Source organism: Panthera tigris, chromosome F2 (assembly GCF_018350195.1).
Source record: "Panthera tigris isolate Pti1 chromosome F2, P.tigris_Pti1_mat1.1, whole genome shotgun sequence".
NCBI lineage: Eukaryota > Metazoa > Chordata > Mammalia > Carnivora > Felidae > Panthera > Panthera tigris.
This window is the reverse complement of record NC_056676.1, coordinates 54,012,212-54,035,557: the sequence shown is the minus strand read 5'-3', so window position 1 is coordinate 54,035,557 and position 23,346 is coordinate 54,012,212. Positions and strand designations below refer to the sequence as shown.

The 23,346-nt window shown below is 36.1% G+C and overlaps 1 protein-coding gene across 1 annotated transcript in view; it reads right to left on the bottom strand.

Moving 5' to 3' along the window:
• Positions 1–23,346, bottom strand: part of PKHD1L1 (PKHD1 like 1) — a 158,151-nt gene that overhangs the window by 27,403 nt on the left and 107,402 nt on the right. The window contains exons 57-67 of the mRNA XM_042973164.1: positions 22,752–22,870; positions 21,960–22,089; positions 14,325–14,498; positions 9,630–9,733; positions 8,592–8,721; positions 7,542–7,663; positions 5,928–6,018; positions 2,207–2,355; positions 2,002–2,124; positions 1,107–1,218; positions 910–1,026 (exon numbers count right to left, since the gene is read on the bottom strand). Of these exons, the coding sequence (XP_042829098.1) occupies positions 910–1,026; positions 1,107–1,218; positions 2,002–2,124; positions 2,207–2,355; positions 5,928–6,018; positions 7,542–7,663; positions 8,592–8,721; positions 9,630–9,733; positions 14,325–14,498; positions 21,960–22,089; positions 22,752–22,870 (1,371 nt within the window). The remainder of the gene's footprint in view (positions 1–909; positions 1,027–1,106; positions 1,219–2,001; positions 2,125–2,206; positions 2,356–5,927; positions 6,019–7,541; positions 7,664–8,591; positions 8,722–9,629; positions 9,734–14,324; positions 14,499–21,959; positions 22,090–22,751; positions 22,871–23,346) is intronic.

Genomic DNA, 23,346 nt, shown 5'->3' with positions numbered 1-23,346 from the left:
AGGGAGAGTGTCAATATGGATGAGGGTATTCTCCCATGTTGCTGCCATGGCTTTTCCAAGTTTGGGAAAAATAATGTTCCACCTTAAATGAAGTAGAATGGTAAGAATTGTCATGGCAGACTGTAGAAGAAGGATTCAAAAGATTCTGAGCAATGGACAATATTGGAATCACTCTATTATATAATGCCTGTGCATTTCAGCTCAAACTGGGGATGGCCTTGAAAGAGTATGGTGTGGGTGGATTCTGCTATGGGATAGAAATTTGGGTAGTACACAGGGTGATCCACTTCGTGTGAAGAGTGGAGTGGTCTGAGGTAAGGATAAACATGGACTACAGGCAGTGGTAAATGACACAGCTAGTTAGTCAGGGGCCTGGAAGGAATAAGACTGGATGATTGGGTAAAAGGAAGCCTGAGGGAAAAGCAAGGGTATGGGTCAATGGGAGTAAGCATATAAATGATCACAAAGCAGTATCAACTATGGAAGAAGCACTGAAGAAATAAGGGAACAGAATAATATAGCCAGTAGATGTTACTATGCTCTTAGGTTTTATAAGCTTAAATTTCTTCAGTTCTAAAGAGAGATAATAATATATAACCCTACTTACATAAAAGGGCTTTTATAATTGATAGAAACTAATTAATGTTAAATCACTATACCAGTGTTATTTCTGTTGTTTTAGAAGGTAAAATAAATGGGACTTCTTTAACATATACAAATTTGGCAGGGGACCACTCTTCAAATTGACTGATAATCTGATTTCTTTGCTTCTCATACTGAGCAGATTCATATATAAGTTTATTTAATCATTATTTTTTTTTATTTACAGTGAAACATTATGAGATATATTCTACATATTCTTTATAGAACTTGATTAAGTAGATTTTTCAAGACTATGTTTAAACTTGCCTGAGATATCCAAAAGGCCACTAATGGCATTGTAACTCATGATCCCCGCATGGGGCTTCCGGGGTGCCATGTTATGTGCTGAAGCAAAGGTAGGCCAGCAAATCCCACTTCTCCCACCTGTTATAAAAGAAAGAAAGTTAATAAAATTCAAATATGCATTCATATGAACACCAAAATTAAATTTCTAAAATTTTCACCTGATGGAGGTCTGGTGCTCCGATGGGCAGCAGAAAGTTCGATATTTGGATCATCGTTAGTTAGGACATCAGAGCAATTAAATCCAGGGCTACTTCCAACAATTAATGAGCTCTATTAAAAAAATTCAAACAGTACAGCTTAAATAATAGCTTTTCTTCAAGAAAAACATTATAATGGGTAATTCTAAATTCCACTGTAGCAAAACACAGCCTTTCAGTTTGAGGAATGGATCATTCATAAAACCAAGATGAAAGGATGTGATTTTATGCCCTGAATAGAATTACAGTCAAATTGGAAGGGGGAAGACAGGCAGATAAATTTTTATATATAATGACATATTTCTGTGACAGAAATATGCCCAGGGAAAAAGTAGAAACAAAAAGAGGAGAAAGTGTCAATACTATCTAAGCAAATTCAGGAAAGGTTTCACAAAGGAAATGAAAATTTAACTATGGCAATATTAGCAGGTGGCAAGCAAGAAGGGGTGAAGAGAACATGGAGGAGAGGGAAGGATACAGCATTTCCTGGCAGAAGACAATGAGAACAAGGGGAGGATGTTTGGACTAGCCAAGCTATGAAGTCATAGAGATCATTCTTTAAAAAAAAATTTTTTTTTAACATTTATTTATTTTTGAGAGAGAGAGAGTGTCTGTGAATGGGGGAGGGACAGAGAGATAGAGGGAGACACAGAATCTGAAGCAAGCTCCAGGCTCTGAGCTTTCAGTGCAGAGGCCAACGTGGGGCTTGAACCCACAAACCATGAGATCATAACCTGAGCCAAAGTCAGATGCTTAACCAACTGAGCCACCCAGGTGCCCCATCAAGGAGATTGTTCTTATTGGAACTTCGAAACGTTCACCTTTTCTTCTTATTGTGGCTGTATTCATTTCTTACCTTAATTTGCACTGTTTTACTGGAAATTTTGTGAGATACAGCAGCTGGTGTGTAAATCATTGAAAAAATGGCCATTCCATTGTCAACCAGAGTCACATTATAGATATGCATACTCTCTGTGGTCTGTAAAACAACTTGTAGGTCACATAGCACAAAATACAATCATAAAACAAGATAAACAAGCACCATATTGGATCACATTTACCTGAAAATAAATTCCATAATCCCAGCATGTCCAAATGGTAAATCCTTGTATAAGAGAACATCCAGGAAGGCCATCTTGGTTCATATAAATACCATATAAACCTCCATGCGCTTCATTGTCAAACCACTTTTCCATGGGATTAGACTGACCTTGGAAGGAAATATGAAAACGGAGAATATTATAAGTCATGTCCTAGAGCTTTATGAACAGTACAGGTTAAAGTTAAATTTTTTAAAAATTAAATACAATAAAACCCTGGATTGCGATTAACTTGTTCTGCAAGTGTTCTGCAAGAGGAATAAACATTTCTAATAAACTTTAACTTGATAAATGAGTGATGTTTTGCAATATGAGTAGTACATGATGCCAAATGTCACGTGATTACGACTCAGCCCATGGTTCTTGAAATTTGCTTTGATATACAGGTGCTTTGGATTACAAGCATGTTTCTGGAATGAATTATGCTTGCAAACCAAGGTTTTACTATATATAATTCTTATGCAAATTTAAACATGATCAAATATTTTTATGGCTTGGCCATTTATGGCTTACTCTACTCAGTATTTAATCTTATTTAACTTGTCCCTTTACCAGTAGAATGATTGTATACTCATTTGCATAAGTTTGGTTTAGTTGCTAGCACACTGAATTTACCATATCTGACTAAACCAAACATGAATTTCATGAGAAAGTACATGAAGTTTGGATTCAAAGAAGGCTAATTTTGAAACACAAGTGATACCACATGCTGTTTATAAAATGCTTCCCCTACACACCTTTTTGTTGCTGGTTCCTTCCGGTCACCCCATTTTCAAGTTAAGTGTCACTTCCTTAGAAGGCTTTCTCTTGACTATCTGATTCAAAGTAGCACCTCAGTTTCTCCACATGGCAATTAAAATTATTTTATTATTACTTATTCATGAATTGTCCATCTCCTCTGTCCTATTAGAATGTAAGCTTCATGAGAGAATACACTGTGTCTGTCTACCTCATTGATCACCGTATTCCCAGAGTCTAGAGGGTAATGCAGAGATAGGTGCTCATTTAACTACCTGTTGAATTAATGTATGTATGACCTTGGAAACATTGTTTAACCTTTTAGAACCTCAGTGTCTTCATATATAAAAACTTTGGGGGCACCTGGGTGGCTCAGTCAGTTGAGTGTTCATATGACTCTTGATTTTGATTCAGGCCATGATCTCATGGTTTGTGAGATTAAGCCCCATGTCGGACTGTGAACCAATAGTGCAGAGCCTACTTGGGATTCTCTCTCTTTCTCTCTGCCTCTTCCTCTTTCTCCAAATAAATAAATAAACTTAAAAAATGTTTTAATGCCTGAGAGTAGTTTCAAACTGAAATTAAATAACCCACATAAAGTGCCTCAATAAATGGACGCTATACTCATTATTAATATATAAGATAATTATGGGGCACCTGGGTGGCTCTGTCGGTTGAGTGTCTGACTTTGGCTCAGGTCATGAGCTCACAGTTCATGGGTTTGAGCCCCACGCTGGGCTCTGTGCTGACAGCTCAGAGCCTGGACACTGTTTTGGATTCTGTGTCTCCCCCTCTCCCTTCCCCTCCCCTGCTTGTGCTCTATTTCTCTCTCAAAAATAAATAAACATTAAAAAAATTTGTTTTAAATATATAGGATAATTGAGGTGGATATTTATGAAACTTTATTTATGTCCAAGTCAGATCAGCAACCTTAATAACTCCCTCCCAACCATGCATACATACATTGAAGGATTCCTTATATACAGCAGCATCACCTCCTGAACTTTACTTAGTACCAGTTCTCTTGTCCAAATCTCCTGGTGTTTGACTTCTTCCTATCTTCTATTGACTTTCCTTTCCTCCTAATGCTTTGGGATTGACATTTTACTTATCAACTGCCTGGATTCTGTTTTGTTTTCTCCATAAGAAGCTGTTCACATGTCTCTCCCTTGGTCCCACGCAGTGTTGCCCCTGGGACCCAGTGTGGGTCAGGGTTCCCCTCCCCACCTCCTGGCCTCTCACTGTGGGCCTCTTGGTGCCAGCCTCCTACTTGCCTGGGAGGTGGACTGGATAGGTTGGTGTCCCATTCCATGAGCATAAACCCTCAATTCCTCAGTAATGTCTCCTATTTCAATTTCTCTAAATCCCAAACTTCCTTGTAAACACTCTCAATTATTTAGGAATATCACTAATTAAATATTCCTAAATATTTAATTAGTTGGTAAAACACACATATTAGTAAATGTTCATATTCACAGGTAGTATTTTGATTTAAAAAAATCCAGGACTACTTCAAACAAGTTGCAGAAGAACTACATATTGTAAAATTTTAGTCAAAGAAAACCTTTAAGTTGTTGGGAATTAAAATATTTAATAAGAGCATATAATAAGGAATTTGTTGGAAGTTGTTTTATTCCTTCAAAATGTATTTTGCATAAGAATAATATTAGCTTAAGCCCAATGATTTTTGAATTTACAGAAAAAATACTGACTCAAACAATCTTAAAAACAACCATACTGAGATATAAAAACCAGATGTACAAGGGATATAAAGTCTTCAGAGAAAGTCCCATTTCCCCTAAGTTTCTCAAGAGGTGAACCCTGCAGTTCTAGTATTTATTTTATTTTGATCTGATAATTCATTAACTAACTGAAAAACCAAAAGGTTATAAAAAATTATACAATAATAAGTCACCAGTCACCCTGATCTTACTCACCTTGTTTTTTTCTTTGTTTGTTTTTACACTTTGTGTCTCTTTAAACACAAATACCCTACATATTCATATTTTCTTTCCTTTCTTCCATAAAGCATATCACAAACAAAACCATATTGTATATATATTGTTCTGCAATCTCCATTTATCACTTAAGAATATCTTTGGGGATTTCTCTCTCCATATCAGTACATCAATATGTATCTTCTTCCTTCTTTTTGAGAGGTCCCTAGTGTTCCAATGTCTGGCTTCATAAAACTAGTCCACTGTTATTGTACACGAGGCAGGGCCCAGTTTCCTGCTAGCAGACAATGCTGTGATGAATCACTTTGTTCATAAGTCATTTTCTAAGTGTTGTAGAGGCAAATGTTAGATTGCCAGAAGTGGAAATGTTGAGCCAAAGGCAAATGCTCCTATAATTTTGGCAGCTACTGCCCTGGTCCCCTTTATAGGAGTTGGTTATATTTGTCATTCAACCAGCAATGTGTAGATGTCCTAGCTTTCCTACAGCCTTGCCAAAAGAGTAGTTGTTTGGTTAATTTTGGACTTTTACTCATCTAATAGAAATGTATCCGAGAACTGTTTATGCCCTTTGACTTTTTCATGCTTGTAGGTTTAAACACAGGAAAAGTGAACATTAATTCCTCTAAAGAAGAAGCATGAAACAGTGTCATATCCCTAGAGATATGTATCTCTATGCTTGAAAGTGTTACTTTTGTGAAAGTAGTAGTGGGATGAGGCACTCACTGGTCCAACACCAGCCACATCAAGAATTGAAGTGACTGCTAGAGTTTTTCAATCATAAACATGGAAGAGTAATTATCCTTAAAAGTCTATTCCTTTTTTCTTTAGACCCAATGGTATCTTCAAATAATTTAGCTTGTTGACTTCTTTTAGTGTCCTGGAGAAGGAGATACTATATATTGAACTAACAAACAATAATTATTTCTTTCTAACCAATTTGAACACGGTATTTCCTAGTTTTAGTGGCTCTGTGCCAAAAGACTTACTTGAGCAAGGTTCACCATCAATACGGTATCCCACCCTTCCAAATCCAGCCACGACATTATTTTGTAAGACTGTATTGGTCCCTCTGTTTACCTAGCACAGTGATAAAGAAAATGCCATGGGTCAGGCTCTTATACAACTATACAAAGAGATCAAGTATCAACATATATAGGAAAACTAATTATGACTACTCTTCAGGAGGAAAAATGTGTTTCATTATTCACCCTGTCCAAATTTACATTATAAATGAAGTATTGAAATTACCTTAGGTTCTTGGTATAAAATCATCACTAGATACTATGCCTTAGATTTCATTAGAAAACTACATGAAAGATATTTTTTTTTATTTCAGTCACAAAATCCACTGGGTATCACTCAATAATTATAAGCCAAGGGCCAAATTCAGTACTACAGCAAGGTTAGTAGGATTTTATCACTCTTTGGTTATATTATATTACCAATTTAACTTATTAAGAAAAAAACAACTAAGGCAATTACAGTAGACCATAAGATTCAATAGAAGCACTCACTAGTTTAAATAAAATCTGCTATAATAAAAACTGGTTAGGCAGTCACTGAACAATTTTATTTTATGAGACCAAAGTGGCAAAAAATGAAATGCATATAGTACAGAAGATTTAGTTTTCGCCTCTGGTGTCAGTGAAACAGCCAAAACTTCAACTATTTAAAGTATATTAAGCACTTTTATTTTTAAATATTATGATAAGAGAACAGAGTCAAGTGAAATCCATAAAAGTAAAATTAGTGTCTTTTCTTTCAAAAGGTACAGAAAACTTTAAAGATTTAGAATTGCCATTGGATGACATTTTCACATCTATAAATAGATGAAAGAGAACATTATCATAAATGTATATGTTTCAGGATTTTAGGTTTTACTTTAAGGTAATTGTTAATAGTTGCACAAAAACAAAACTCAATCCTTACCCCATATTCCGAAGAGAGCTATTTTTAAAATTCCTTTTGGTTCCTATGGCATAGGTAAGTAAAATAAAAACAAGATGGAGCTTTATTTCCTCCAAACCCTTCCTCTGTACTTTCTATTTGCTTGCCTGCCTTCTCATCCTACCCCTAACAACCTACAGTGATTGAAGAAACTTTATGAGCAACAAGAAGGGTTCAGCTAAGAATACCGATTAGACTAAATAACTTTGCATAGAGAATCATTAGAGTTTTAGATGAGAAAGAGATTTTAAAGATTCTGTAGTCTATTACTCTAATTTTCCTTACGAAGAAGAAAACTAAATTCAAAGTAGTAATATCGACAGGGCACTCAGTCAATTAACAGCAGAGAGACCCTGTACCAGAACTTCAAAGTGATAACTAATGTTGGAGAAACAAGGAAATAAGAGAATATTTAAACCACTGGACATCAACACAAAGAAAAATCCAATGGCTGTGGGAGCTTTCCACATCTTTTAAGAAAGTTTATTCTCTCCTTTCTTTAGCTTATTTTATTAGTTCACCAATCTTTAAGGAAGAAATAGTTTTCAGTATTTTGAGAATTACAGTTTCTACAGAATTTATAATCTTCAGTGAAGAAATTACAAATTATAATTTTGTATACCTTTGTATAACTATAAATCTGATCACTCTACCTCAATTGCTGCATGCCAGAGAGTTGAACTTAAATCCTTTCTGTTTTGATAGGTTCCCGGCCAAACTGAAAGTGCCACCAAGTTTCCTCGAACTCTGTTGGCATCCCCCCATATTCTTATTCCTGCAAAAAATTAATAAAATCCCCTCAAATACGTAAAAATTTGCAATGAGTCCTATGGGGAATGTCTTTCATGTTTCCATGAAATTCATTTTCTAGTTTGAGCCTGACAAATCAACCTCCTAAATTCTAGAGTACACCTTTTGAACTCTACCTCTTTAATAGACTACCTGCATTAAAATCTTCTGGGGTGCCTATTAAATATGTGGGTTGACAGGCTCTGCCTCAGATTTTACCAAACACATCAATTTTATACACATTAATGAGTTTGTATTGTGCTTTATATTGATATTCAAGAAAGTATAACCCCCTAAAACCAAGTCCAATTTTTAAAAAATAGTAACCTTTATTTGTGAATAATCTTTTTGATTGATATGTGAGGAGTATTTTAAGAGTCATAGTAATTTAAACTATTGGTGATTAGATGATTCACACGATATCATGGTCTGGTAAATAATTCTAGAGTTGTACTGCTATGGCTATGATAGCCATAGCCACATGCAACTACTTCAATATAAAGTAAGTACAATTCAAGTTAAGTGCAATTAGGGGTGCCTGGGTGGCTCAGTCAGTTGAGCATGTGACTCTCGATTTTGGCTGGGATCGTGATCCCGGGATCATGGAGTGAGTTCCATGACAGGCTCCACGCCTGCTTGGAATTCTCCCTCTGCCCTCTCCCTGACTCGCACTCTCTCTCTCACTATAAAAAAAAATAAAAAGTACAATTAAAATTAAAAATCCAGTTATTCAATCACAGTAGCCACATTTTAAGTGCTCAGTAGCCACATGTGGTTTAGTAATTACCGTATTAGCATAGATATAGGCCATTTCCATGCTCACAAGAAGATCAATTAAACAGCATGGCTCTAGAGTCTTCAGATAAGATTGTCTCAGGAAGCATGTTATTTGGACAAAAATATTATCACACTACCTTCCCCCACTGTAAAGTGAATGATGTTGTCATCTATGTCCACTCCATCTGTTCCAAACACACCGATTGCTGGGGAAAAGCCATTATGAAAGGCACAGCCTCGAATATAAGATGAGCCATGATCTTGAATCTATGAAACATCAGGATTCAGTGAAAATTTTACAAATAAAATTAAATATATTTGAAGAAAAAATTTGAAGTAAGTGATTTTCAGGGAATAAATGCTCATAAATAAAATACTCAATTTACTTTCCATGAAAGAAGATGATTTCCCTGTATATCTTTTAATCCTGGAAATTTCCATGTCTTCAAATTATGATTAAGTAAAGCAAAAATGCATATTTAAATGTAGATAAAAATTCTGAAGTACTTTTCTATGCATTTATTTTCTATCATTACCTATAAAATGTTAAGGAACTAAAAAGTATTTTTCAGAATAATTTATTATATGATTAAGCAGGGACTTCTTTTAATTAAAAAAGGTGATGCTCTAGGCAGGGGGTTACAGTCAAATGTCTGTAGGAACCAGTCAATGAGTAGGACTGGGGCTGCAACCTCAAACCTGCAACATTATTTTTCATTTCCAGAAGAAACATGTTCTCTCTCATTTTTTCTTCAATCACCAGCCTTCTAAGCACATCTATTTTGACAGAGGCTTGGATATGCACACATACTTTTCACTTGGGAAATACAAGCAAACCCTGCTATGTTTAATAGAAACTATTTGGAAGTATTTTTGGTCACTGCAATATAAAGTGGAGATATGAAATAATATCACAGATCTTTAATTCTTTCACCTTTGTGCTCCTTTTTTCTGTGTTTTCTTTCTGCCTTTTTTTTTACTGACTTTAAATACGTGACGTGGGTAAATCAAATGCTATGAGTCTAAAAAAGTTGGTGCGAAATGTATCTAAGGAAGTTACATTAGATCATAGTTTTAGCAATTCTAAGATATGGCATTTTTAGTAAAGTTAAATGAAAATCAAATCAAAATCAAAATGTTTCATTTTGAATATACACAAAAATTCAAGTACAAACCTGTTCTAAGTTAAGAAATGTTACTGCATATCTTGGATCTGTGCTATCCCTGAAGCCTTCTTGACCACAGTGATAAAATTCCACATTGCTTATCCTTGCATTTCCTGGCAGGGTAGGGAAGAAAGAGTTACATTTTTTTTTCTTGAAATAATAAAATTTGTGTTTTTGTAAGCTATAAGAATTGTAATTTTCCAAATAACAAATTTGTTTTTAACTTTTTCATTGAAATTTCATTTGTTCTTCTTTGTTCCTTTAATCTAAATAAGGCAGTATTTCTGGACTTTTTTTCACTGCCCTCCACAAGGGCCTTTTTGGACTTTTTTCTAATAGCCTCCCCTCCCCATGAAATTTCAATACCTCAGATATACTATATATCTGTTAATATATGGTGGCTCTTTGGGGGCCACAAACCATTGCTCATGTAAGTTTTTTGGTCCTGTTAAGAGCCATTTTTCATCCCCTTGGTAGTGATATTGTCCCTTTTGAGAACGCATGACATAAAGCACAAGATATAATTTACCCAACAGTTCAATTTTGATGCTCTAAAGAGATTTTAAGGGCATTATCTTTACATAATCCCTTCCAGAATAAGCATTGTAAGTATCTGCTCATCAGTTTGTCATAAGTACCATTGAGGTGACAAGAGACAATTTCACAGATTAGTAATAACAGCAATAGCAATCCATGAGAGATTACTCTGCCAAGTGCTGCACTAAGGGCTTAAAAGACAATTTGTGGTTTAATTCAAATCCTATGAGTTAGGAAGTTTTATTATTCTTATATTCTATATAAGAAAATAGAGCCACAGAGAATCATGGCTCATAAGCAACAGTAGAGGATATTTCCTGTTTCAAAAACTGATATTTAATAAAATGCAGTGGAGAAGAGTTACTTTGTACTGCAAGGGAAAAGCCTGTCTCAAAACCCATGAGCCAGCAATTGGATGTACGATGAAGAACATAATCATAAGCTAGAGACAGAGAAGAAATGGTTACTACAGATCATCTGGGCCTATAAAAGCCATAGATGTGTATAACATCACAAAACAATTTATAGGAGCAAGGAAAAATTGTCATGAGTATTGGATCCATCATGGATTTGAAGTGAGGCAGGTGTGGATTAGTATCCATGGTCAGAGCAATTTCATCCCTCTAATAATCTATTTATCTGTCTTTAAAAGGGGACAATATTTATGCATAGCACTATGGGGATTAAATGAGATAATATATGTTAAATGTTTAGCACAGTGCCTGGAATATTGTGCCATGATCATCATTACTGTTACCATCAGTTAAGCTCCTGTTGACATTATAGCCAACAGGTAGAAGCTATACTGGGATGACTTCTTGCTCAGTTTAAAAGCTTTCTAAAATTAGAACTGTTGCAAAACATAATAGGCAGAATTATGAACAAGTGAAGACCTGCTAAACATTTCAAGTCAAGAATAAATGAGTGAATCCTGGAACCCAGATTGTGGGATCAAAATATCAGTTTCCAAATAAAAGAATCAGCATTACTTGGAGGAATGACTTAGTCTCAGGCTCGGAAGAACAAAACAAAAGACATGCGTTTGTCACATCAGAAACTGAAGAAGCTAACGAAACCTAAATCAAAAGGACTTAGGCATCAACATGAAAATGTTTTGAAGGTCAGTGATGGGCCATTTTCATTTGTCAATGGCAACTGGGCATTTGTAATATCAGTAAGATTAACAATCACAATCCATATATGGATTAGAAAACACCTGGGGCGCCTGGGTGGCGCAGTCGGTTAAGCGTCCGACTTCAGCCAGGTCACGATCTCGCGGTCCGTGAGTTCGAGCCCCGCGTCAGGCTCTGGGCTGATGGCTCGGAGCCTGGAGCCTGTTTCCGATTCTGTGTCTCCCTCTCTCTCTGCCCCTCCCCCGTTCATGCTCTGTCTCTCTCTGTCCCAAAAATAAATTAAAAAAACGTTGAAAAAAAAAAAAAAAAAAAAAAAAAAAGAAAACACCAAATATGTTTAAATCCACAGAGCTCATAATGACACTAATAACAAACAAAAATTAAAGATGCTTTGTCACCTTTGGAGAATGGTTGGGCACCAACTTACTACTTCAGAACTAGGTAATAATAGGAAAGAATCAGGCATTTTTCCTACACTTCGTATATAAACTATTTCTCAGGGTAGTCAAATAGTTGTCTGGGGAAGCTTCTCTTTACAGAAATATTCTAGATTACAAATAAGAAGGGAGTGGTAGAATTAAAATATCACCACTTTAAACCTCAGTGATTTAACAGATCCAGGCAATGATCATTAATAGCTGCTAACTTCACAAAAGAAGCTTATCAGACACAAACGGAATAATCATACATTACATGTCTACTTAGTGGAAAAGTACACCGTCAACCATGAAGAATTCTTGCCTAAAAATTGGGTCTGAGTATGATCAATTTTTTAGCTCTAAACTACCTATGATAGAAAATACAAAGGATACAGGAACAAGTGAAGTTCTAGGGATGAATTACTAAATTCTAGACTGTTGGAAATACTACTGAACAGGTGATCTAGGTTCTTTTGTACATAAACTGCAAGAAGAGATACATGAATCAGAGATTTAAAATTCACAGGGGCACCTGGGTGGCTCAGTTGGTTAAGCGTCCGACTTCGGCTCAGGTCATGATCTCACGTCTGTGAGTTCGAGCCCCGCGTCGGACTCTGTGCTGACAGCTCAGAGCCTGGAGCCTGTTTCAGATTCTGTGTCTCCCTCTCTCTCTGACCCTCCCCCATTCATACTCTGTCTCTCTCTCTGTCTCAAAAATAAATAAATGTTTAAAAAAATTATAAAATTCACAACCAATTGCAGCATGGTCTTATTTAGATCCTGATTTGAACAAAGGGAATGCAAGCAGAAGGAAGGAAGGAAGGAAGGAAAGAGAAAGAATAAATTGGGGGAGTCTGAATAATCATTTGATATAAGGAATTACATTAATATTTTAGCATCTGATACTTACAAACATTTTTATTTATTTTTATTTATTTATTTTTTAACGTTTATTTATTTTTGAGACAGAGAGAGACAGAGCATGAACGGAGGAGGGTCAGAGAGTGGGAGACACAGAATCCGAAACAGGCTCCAGGCTCTGAGCTGTCAGCACAGAGCCCGACGCGGGGCTCGAACTCACGGACCGCAAGATCATGACCTGAGCCGAAGTCGGCCGCTCAACCGACTGAGCCACCCAGGCGCCCCTCTTACAAACATTTTTAAAGTCTTTTAAAGTTACATGCTGAAATATTTTTAGATGAAATAATATGTGATTGCTTCATTTACAATACCCAAGATATGGGAACAACCTAAGTGTCCACCAATGGATGAATGGATAAAGAAGATGGGGCATATATGAACAATGGAACATTATTAAGCCATTTAAGAAAAGAGGAACTCTTACCATTTGCTACCATTTGCCACAACACAGACAGACCTTGAGGGCATTATGCTAAGTGGGGTAAGTCAGAGAAAGACAAATACTGTATGAAACTCATATGTGGAATCTAAAAAAGCCATATTCATAAAAACAGAGTAGAATGGTGGTTACCAGGAGCTGGGGTGGTAGTGGTGGGGAATTAGGAAGATGTTGTTTAAGGGTATAAACTTGCAGCCTGCGGCTAAATAAATTCTGGAGATCTAATGTACAACGTAGTGATTACAGTCAACAACACATTGTATTGTAACTTCAGAATTGCTAAGGGACTAGATCTTTATTGCTCTCGCCACACAAAAGACATATTATGTGCATGAAAGAGATGTTAGCTGACACTACAATGGTAATCATATTGGGATATATAAATGTATCAACATAAATACAGTGTACACCTTAAACTTATACAATGTTATGTCAATTATATCTCAATAAAAAAATGTATGTGGTTGCTTCAAAATAACCCAGGGGCTTGAAGAGAGTGGGTGGTCGTATAGTTGAAACAAGAATGACCAAAGTTGACCATTGTGGTACCTAGTGATGGGTACACTGGGGTTCATTACACATTTCTCTATGTTTGAAAATTTTGTATATATTTGAAATTTTCCTTCAAACAAAATTAACAGATCTATTGTGCTTGTTATCAAATGATTTCTGTTTGGGTGAGAAGCTGGGCTGTTACCTAAGGTCATTATTAATTTAATAATTCTTATTGTCTATGAAGATAAAATAAGTAGAAAAATGTTAGGGATTTGGTTGTTGAGGGTAGCACCTGGGTTTACATAATCCCTCTCAAGGCTTCATTCTCCCATGTGTTAAAAACAAGACAACAGGCCCAAATTGGGAGTTGCTTATGCTCGGCCCCATGTCACCAAACTGAGACTGAACTTAATTACAGTTCCACTCCCAGAAATGGAATCTTAAACCAGTCAGTCAGGAATCACCTGATCAGCACTGGTTAGGTAATCTCCCTGATTAGCCCCTGACGTCCCCTAGAGGCAAGTAACCTGCTCCCTTCTGCCTGTAAAAGTATTTCATTTTGCACAGCTCTGTGGAGCTCCTTTCTATCCGCTAGATCAGACACTGCCTGATTCACAACCCATTGATTAAAGCCAGTAAGATCTTTAAAATGTACTCACTTGAATTTTTTAAACACGTGTGATCCTAAAAAGAAGTGACAATTGTTTAAGAAATGACTAAACATAGAAGAGACCATGTTATCTTTCAAATTTGTACCAACCTTTAAATGTCATCATATTTTCAGTGAATGAGCTGACCAGGACACGTGCACCAAAAGATTCCTTGAACCAACCTGGGTAATCTTCACCAAATATTTTGATGTTCCTACTCAGTATCCCAACATCAGCTGCTAACGTGTAGCTCTGACCTGTTCCAGGAACATGGTATCTTTCAGCTACAACAGAAAGGACAGCTAGATTATTACCAATGCTGAGAAATACCTGTGTTTATCAGTTCCTTTGTAATTCACAGGCCACATAAATTTCTAATATGCCAAAAGTCAACACAAATGTGTGAATTAATTAGATTTGCATGCTTAAACATACATAGATGGCAGACTGAAATTATGATAGTTTTAATTTTTTTCTTTCCAAGTTTTTATTTAAATTCCAGTTAACATATAGCATAATATTGGTTTCAAGTGTGGAATTTGGTTATACAACACTTACGTACAACACCCGGTGCTCATCCCAAGTGCCCTCCTTAATCTCTCTCACCTATTTAACCGATCCCCCCCCACACCTGCCCTCTCGTAACCATCAGCTTGTCCTCTATACTTAAGAGTCTGTTTCTTGCTTTTCCTGTCTTTCTTCCCCCCCCATATTCATTTGTTTTGTTTCTTAAATTCCACGTATGAGTAAAATCACATGGTATTTGTTTTTCTCACACTTACTTGTTTCACTTAGCTTAATACCCCCTAGCTCCATCCACGTTGTTGCAAATGGCAAGATTTCACTCTCCTTTATGGTTGAATAATACTTCACTGTGTATATATGTACGTATGTATATACATATATACCACATCTTCTTTATCCATTCATCAGTCAATGGATATTTGGGCTCTTTCCATAATTTGACTATTGTAGATAATGTTGCTAGAAACATCAGGGTACATGTATCCCTTTGAATTACTATTTTTGTATCCTTTGGGTCAATACCAGGTAGTGCAATTGCTAGATCATAGATGGTTCTATTTTTAACTTTCTGAGGAACCTCCATAGTGTTCTCCAGAGTTGTTGCAGCAATTTGCATTCCTACCAACAGTGCAAGAGAATTCCCCTTTCCCCACATTTTCTTCAACACCTATTATTTCCTGTATTGTTAATTTTAGCCATTCTGACTTGTGTGAGGTGATATCACACCAGTTGTAGTTTTGATTTGATGATGAGTGATGTTGAGCATCTTTTGATGTGTCTTTTAGCCATCTGGATGTCTTCTTTGGAAAAATGTCTTTTCATGTTTTCTGCCTATGCTTTAATTGGATTATTTGTTTTTTAGGTGTTGAGTTGTATAAATTCTTTATATATTTTGGATACTAACCCTTTATCAGATATGCCATTATTCCCCCATTGTGCAGGATGCCTTTTAGTTTTGTTGATTGTTTCCTTCACTGTGCAGAAGCTTTTTATTCTGATGAAGTCCCAATAGTTTATTTTTACTTTTGTTTTCCTTGCCTCAGGAGATATATCTAGTAAGAAGTTGCTACGGCCTATGTCAAAGCACTTACTGCCTGTGTTCTCCTCTAGGATTTTAATGGTTTACTGTCTCACATTCAGGTTTTTAATCCATTTTGAATTTGTTTTTGTATATGGTATAAGAAAGAGGTCCTCTTTCATTCTTTTGCATGGTGCTTCCAGTTTTCCTAACATAATTTGTTGAAGAGACTTTTTCCCATTGGATATTCTTTCCCGCTTTGTTGAAGATTAGTTGACCACAGAGTTATGGGTTCATTTCTGGATTTTCTATTCTATTCCATTAATCTATGTGTCTGTATGTGTGCCAATACCATACTGTCTTAATAATTATAGCTTTGTAATATAGCTTGAAGTCCAGAATTATGATGCATCTGGCATTACTTTTCTTTTCCAAGACTGCTTTGCCTATTCAGGGTCTTTTGTGGTTCCATACAAATTTTGGGATTGTTTATTTTAGCTTTGTGAAAAATGCTGGTGGTATTTTGATAGGGATTGGATTAAAAGTATAGATTGCTTTGGGTAATATAGACATTTTAACAATATTTGCTATTCCATTGCACAAGCATGGACTGTTTTTCCATTTCTTTGTGTCTTCTTCAATTTCTTTCATCAGTGTTTTATACTTCAGAGTACAGATCTTCACCCCTTTAGTTATGTTTATTCTTAGGTATCTTATGGTTTTTGGTGCAATTGTAAATGGAACTGATTCCTTGATTTCTCTTTCTGCTGCTTCATTATTGGCGTATAGAAATGCAAAAGATTTCTGTATGTTGACTTTTGCATCTATCTTCATCAGGGATATTAGCCTGTAGTTCTCTTTTTTAGTGGAGTCTTGGTCTGGTTTTGGGATCAGGGTAAAGCTGGCCTTGTAGAATGAGTTTGTAAGTTTTCCTTCTATTTCTGTTTCCTTGGAATAGTTTGAGAAGAATAGTTATTAACTCGCTAAATGTTTGGCAGAATTAAACTATAAAGCCATCTGGCTCAGGATGGGAGATTTATTTATTGGGAGATTTTTCACTACTGATTCAACTACTTTGCTAGTTATCAGTTTGTTCAAGCTTTCTATTTCTTCCTGTTTCAGTTTTGGTAGTACATATGTTTCTAATAATTTATCCATTTCTTCTAGGTTGTCCAATTTGTTGGCATATAATTTTCCATAATATTCTCTTACAGTTGTTTGTATTTCTGTAGTACTGGTTGTTAATTTATCCTCTCATTTGTGATTTTATATATTTGGGCCCTTTCCTCTTTTCCTTTTGATATGTCTGGTTAGGGGTTATCAATTTTATCAATTTTTTCAAAGAACCAGCTCCTGGCTTCATTGATCTGGTCTATTTTTTTAGTTTCTATATCATTTATATCTGCTTTAATCTCAATTATTTTCCTTCTGTTGGATTTTGGCTTCAATTGTTCTTTTTCTAGCTCCTTTTAGTACGAGGTTAGGTTATTTATTGGAGATTTTTCTTGCTTCTTAAAGTAGGCCTGTATTGCTATATACTTCCATCTAATGACTGCTTTTGTTGCATCCCAAGGGTTTTGGACCATCGTGTTTTCATTTTCATTTGTTTCCATGTATTTTTAATATCTTTTTTAATTTCTGTATTGATCCATTCATTTTTACCAGGATGTTCTTTAACCTCCATATATTTTTGGTCTTTCCAAAGTTTTTCTTGTGGTTGACTTCAAGTTTCATAGCATTGTGATCTGAAAATATACATGGTATGATTTCAATCTTTTTGTACTTATTGAGGCCTGATTGGTGACCCAGTATATGGTCTATTCTGGAGTTCCATGTGCACCTGAAAAGAATGTGCATTCTGCTATTTTAGGATGAAATGTTCTGAATATATCTGTTAAGTCCATCTGGTCCAGTGTGTCATTCAAAGCTATTGTTTCCTTGTTGACTTTCTGCTTAGATGATCTGTTCATTGTTGTAAGTGGGGTGTTAAAGCCCCTACTATTACTGTATTATTATCAATTAGTTCTTTATGTTTGTTCTTGTTTTATATATTTGGGTTCTTTCATGTTGGGGGCACAAATACTTACAATTATTAGATCTCGTTGGAGTGTTCCCTTTATTATGATATAGTGCTCTTCTTCATCTCTTGTTACAGTCTTTGTTTTTAAATCTAGTTTGTCTGATATAAGTATTGCTACTCTGCCTTTCTTTTGACATCCATTTGTGTGATAAATGTTTCTCCATCCCCTCACTTTCAATCTGCAAGTGTCTTTAGTTCTAAAATGAGACTCTTGTAGGCAGCATATAAATGGGTCTTTTTTTTTTAAATTCATTCTGACACCCTATGTCTTTTGATTTGACTGTTTAATCCATTTACCTTCAGAGTAATTATTGATAGGTATGTATTCAGTGTCATTTTATTACTTGTTTTGTTTTGTTTCTGGAGATTTCTCTGTTCCTTTCTTGTCTTTGTCACTTTTGGTCTTTCCTTTCCACATAGAGTCCCTTTTACTATTTCTTGGAGGGCTAGTTTAATGGTCATAAAGTTCTTTAGATTTTGTTAGTCTGGGAAACTCTTTGTGTCTTTTTCTATTCTGAATGAAAGCCTTGCTGTCATAGAGTATTCTTGGCTGCAGATTTTTCCCATTCAGCATGTTGAATATATTATGCCACTCCCTTTTGGCCTGCCAGGTTCCTGTTGAGAGATCTGCAGCTAGCCTTATGAACTCTCCCTTGTAAGTTAGGGACCACTTTTGTCTTACTGCTCTTAGAATTTTTTCCTTTATCACTATATTTTGCAAATATAATTACAATATGTCTTGGTGTTGGCCTGCTTTGTTGATTTTGATGGGAATTCTCTGTGCCTCCTGGATCTGGATATCTGTTTCCTTCTCCAGATTAGGGAAATTTTCTATTATTTCCCCAAATAAATTTTCTTCCTTCTTTTCTCTCTCTTCTTTATCTGGGACTTCTATAATATAAATGTTGTTACATTTGATGGGAGTCACTGAGTTCCCTAAATCTATTCTTGTGATCCATAGTTCTTTCTCTCTTTTGTTCAGCTTTATTTTCCATTATTCTAGCTTCTATATCACTTATTCATTCCTCTTCTCCTTCTATTCTTGTGTTCATTGCTTCCAGTCAGTTGCAAATTTCAGTTATTGCATGTTTCATTTCAATTTTTTTTTTAACTATTTTATATCTGTGGTAAGTCCCTTCCTGACATCTTCCATTCTTTTCCTAATCCCAGTGAGTATCCTTATGATTGTTGCTTTAAATTCTCCATCAGATATGTTATTTATATCAGTTTCACTTAGATCTCTGGATGTGACCTTATCTTTTTCTTTCATGTGGGATGAATTCCTCCATCTTGGCATTTTGTCTAAATTTCTGTCTTCTTCTTTGTGTTAGAAAAGTCTGTTATGTGTCCTGCTCCTTAGATGGTTTTATGAGGAAAAGATCATGTCTCTAGTGTCTGCTGGATGTACACTGCTATAGTGTTTTGGCTGCTATCCTTCAGGCTAGTTGTCCTTGCCTGCAGTGGGCAGTGTTTGGTACTTGGCCATAGTGTGCCGGGTTTTAAGTAGGTTTGCTCTGGTCTGCCTGTTAAGTGAGACCTGATGCTACTTCCACTAGAACTGAAGCCCTGCAGAAGTCTCTGGTCAGGAGACATAGTATGGGCAGGAATTTCTGCTGGTCTTTTAAGGAAGGGGCCCACCATGCTGGGATTGGGGCACACTTGACTGAGAAGGGCCATACTGGTAGAGCACAGCAGTGTGGGAGCTGGTGTAAGTAGACTAGGCAACCAGTGTTGGTGCTGTGCTGTTTACTGAAGGTGGTTCTGTGTTTATGCTGAGGGACAGGGGTGGGAAATGGTGCTAGGCAGCTCCTTTGTCCCCAGAGAGGAGTCTCCAGGCACAATCCCTCTCAGGGAAGCACTCCCAAAACAGCAAATAATCTCCCTGCTGTATGTCCCAGACATTTTTCAGATTGTTGTTTCCACACTGTCTGTCCCCCACCCCCACCCCCCGGTTGTCTGCCTGCCTTCACTTCAGGAGCAGGGTAGTGCCCTCAGGGCTCTATCCCAGGCAAGCCTGCTGACTTTTAAAACTCCAGGCTTTAGGAACATGGTGTGATGGGGACCTGCACTGGTCTTCTGAGGGAGAGGCCCACCGCCCTGTGACTGAGGCTGGCTTGACCAAGAAGGGCAGTCCCGCCAGAGCACAGGGGTGTGGGACTCGGAAGAGGCAGGCCAGGCAGCCAGTGTCAGAGACCAGCTGTATGTGGCTCTGCAGCTATGCTGAGGGACAGGGAAGGGAAACGAGGCCCCTGGATGGCTGAGACAGAGACGCATCTCCATGAATTCTACCTTTCACAGAACTGCTCCAAGAAGAGGGAACAGTCTCTCCCTGTGTTTTAGGCATTCCTCAGATTCTGCCAGCTGCCTCCCAGGTTGTTTGCCTGCCTTCTTTCCAGGAGCAGGGTAGAACCTTCAGGGCTTTATACAAGCCATGCCCACATACCTTTAAAACTCTAGTCTTCCAGACCTGCTGGTTGCAAAAACTCACGAAAATCAGCCCCTCTGTTTTCCTAGGCAATAACTTTGAGGAAGTGTTCTCCTTGTGCTTACCCCTGTGTGCTATGCTCTCTCTTGCCTTTCTCCATGACCAGGGCTCCCTCCTCTCCACAGCACCTCCACAGTGATTCGTTTCTCTTCTAACCCATGTCTCTGCACCTCCTACTTTCTTTCTCCATGTGGCCTCTCTGTCTAGTTGTAGAGTTTGTTCTGTCAGTCTTCAGGTTGATTTCTTGGGTATTCAGAATGATTTGACAGTTATCTAGTTGTGTTCAAGGGACACGATGAGTCTATAGCATCTTCCTATTACGTTGCCATCTTAGATCCCCCCATAATACTTTTTAATTTATAAAATGAAATAAATAAAAAGCATTTCTTCTGTTTACACCAAAAGTATGACTATAATCAGCAATTATGAAGTTATTGTTTACTTGGTAGTAACAATACCAATATTGTAGTAACAATAACAATAACTTCAAATTATAAATTAAATCACTGTTGTAAGGCCAAGTTGAGAAAATGAAGTAGAGAAGTAAAATAATTTGTCCAAGGTCATATGGATAATCAGAAGCACACAGATATTATCTTTTATGATGCCTGAACTTTGGTTTGTTCCAATTTTCCTATAGCATATTTTATACTGATCACATTTTTTTACAAATGTGTAGTAGCATATCAAGCGCAGTCTATACACTTATATCTTAATGATTTGTAAAATATAATCTAAATTACATTCTACACTTCTAGAACTCTTACTCAAAATTTTAAGGCAAGCAGGTGTATTTCAACAGAAATAAATGTTTGGTAGTTTAAATGAAAGAATCTATAATGTCAAACTTATAAAAACAACTTGTTTTATAATTACAGTGTTGGTCAACAAGCTTTTTCCTTTTGATTTAAAAAAATGTGTGACATAGAATGATAGATACATATGCTTCCATCAAAATACTGGCATTAAAATTTCTTTGAAGTTTCTTTTCCATGAACGTCAAACATCTGCCTATCAATCATGCCACATTATAGCTGAAGTTCTCATGAGTACCAGAAGCATCTGTATGGCTTTTCTAACATAACACCCCTGTCTGCTACCACTTTCTTAGATTCAGATGAAAGTAGAATGTCAAATGGGGAAAGAGTGGGTGCTGGGATAGCCCTGATCCTGTAAGTTGAAAGATCATCTTCAGATGATTCTGATGAATTCCTTCTATCCTTGAGAATTATGGTTCTACCATTTTGTTGTAGCTTTTCTAAATGCAGTTATAGGTGAGAAATGTGTTAACAAAACAAATTGGGACAAAGATTCTCTTGGCTCAAGGGTTCTCAAAATTCACGTGGATGAGAATCACCTAGAAGCTTGCTTAAAACAGAAAGTGCTAACTTTACCCCCATGGGACGTTACATGTTAGTCTTTGCTGAATATTTGCTGAATGAATGAATGCATATAGCAGGGACTATTGGAAGCCAATACAGTAGTGCCCCTTGGGTACTAGTACCAATCAGAGTGAAATGTTCCTCAAAAATGTTAGATTTTTAAATCAAATAGTTGTAATTACAAAGGAGATCACTAAAAATGTGGACATTTCAAGGCATGTTAATTACATATCTATTTAAAGAACAGCTACTTACCAAGGTGAGTGTAGGAAAGGGTATCATTGAGAATCAGAATTTTCTGGTCATGCAGGACTTTAATGATACTTCTAGTTTCTGTCTGGTGGAAATCATAGCTTGTAGTTGTTATCACAATCTCTTCTCCCTCCTTAGAAAAATTCAAGTGCCAAATTCAAGAACAATTTTCAAAATAGGTTTCTATTTCTTAATAATAACTTTTAAAATTCTAATTTAATTTATATCTGATTAGCAACATGGTATTATCGGAAAGAACAAACATACATTGAGGTCTCTAAAAATAAATATGCTTGTGTTTGATATTAAGAATTCTAAATTATGATTTATCTCAACATCTCCTCAAATTTAATTCAGTCACTAAATAAAATCACAGGCAATATACTTTTAAGAAATTAAATAGATCAAAGCAAATATATTCATATTTATATTAAAAACTGGTCAGTACAATATTCTTAAATTTTGCCAGTTTTTTTAATATAATTAACTATTACTTGATATTCCTGAAATATGGGAAAGACACACATAAAAAATTTTTTTCCATTCAAAAACTTTCATATTTTCCTTTCATAACTAAAGATAAATAGTGTTCTTTATATATTCTGAAGGACCTTTAAAATCCCAATTTTTAAATGCCTACTATCAGGTCAGCTTCTGAGTGCAAGTTAATGCAAAATATATGTTTCTTATCTGATCAATCCTATGGAAAAAAAATGTGCATGAGAATAAAAAAGAAACCTTTGTAAGTTGACCCACTGTGTGTATTCAGTTCCCACCACATAATATTTCCTGTACCTGCCAATCCACAGCATCCATTAGAGATAGGACTTTGGAACCAGCCTCTGCAGTTTCTGAGAGCTTAGTTTTATATATTGAACGTGGAAATCCATGAAGATCCAGCTCACCAAACACCCCTGAAATAGAAAAGCTTCTATTTATTCACCACATAGTACTGAGTTAGGTGCTAAGATAAAATGAAACCATTCATTTTAATAAATGATTGGATATTTTAGAATGAATGGAATGAAGTTGGATATCTGCTCAGGGTTATACAAGATGGCTTTGGCTCTTTGAGCCACTTCTAGGAATCTGGTCCATAGAAATTAAAGCCAGCGCACAAGGATACATGAATGAGAATGCCCACCATAATCCTATAAAATATTGGAAAAATGGAATAAATCTAAATGTACATCAATAAGAGAATGATGGAATAAATTATAATATACTAATACATTAGGGTAATATGCTATAAAAAGAAAGAGTGTTATCTGTAAATATTGACGTAGAAAGATATCCATAACATGTTAACTGAGAAAGAAAACTGCATAGGAATATATTTAGTTTGACCATGTTTTTGTAAAAGGCACAATACTATAACCACAAATCAATA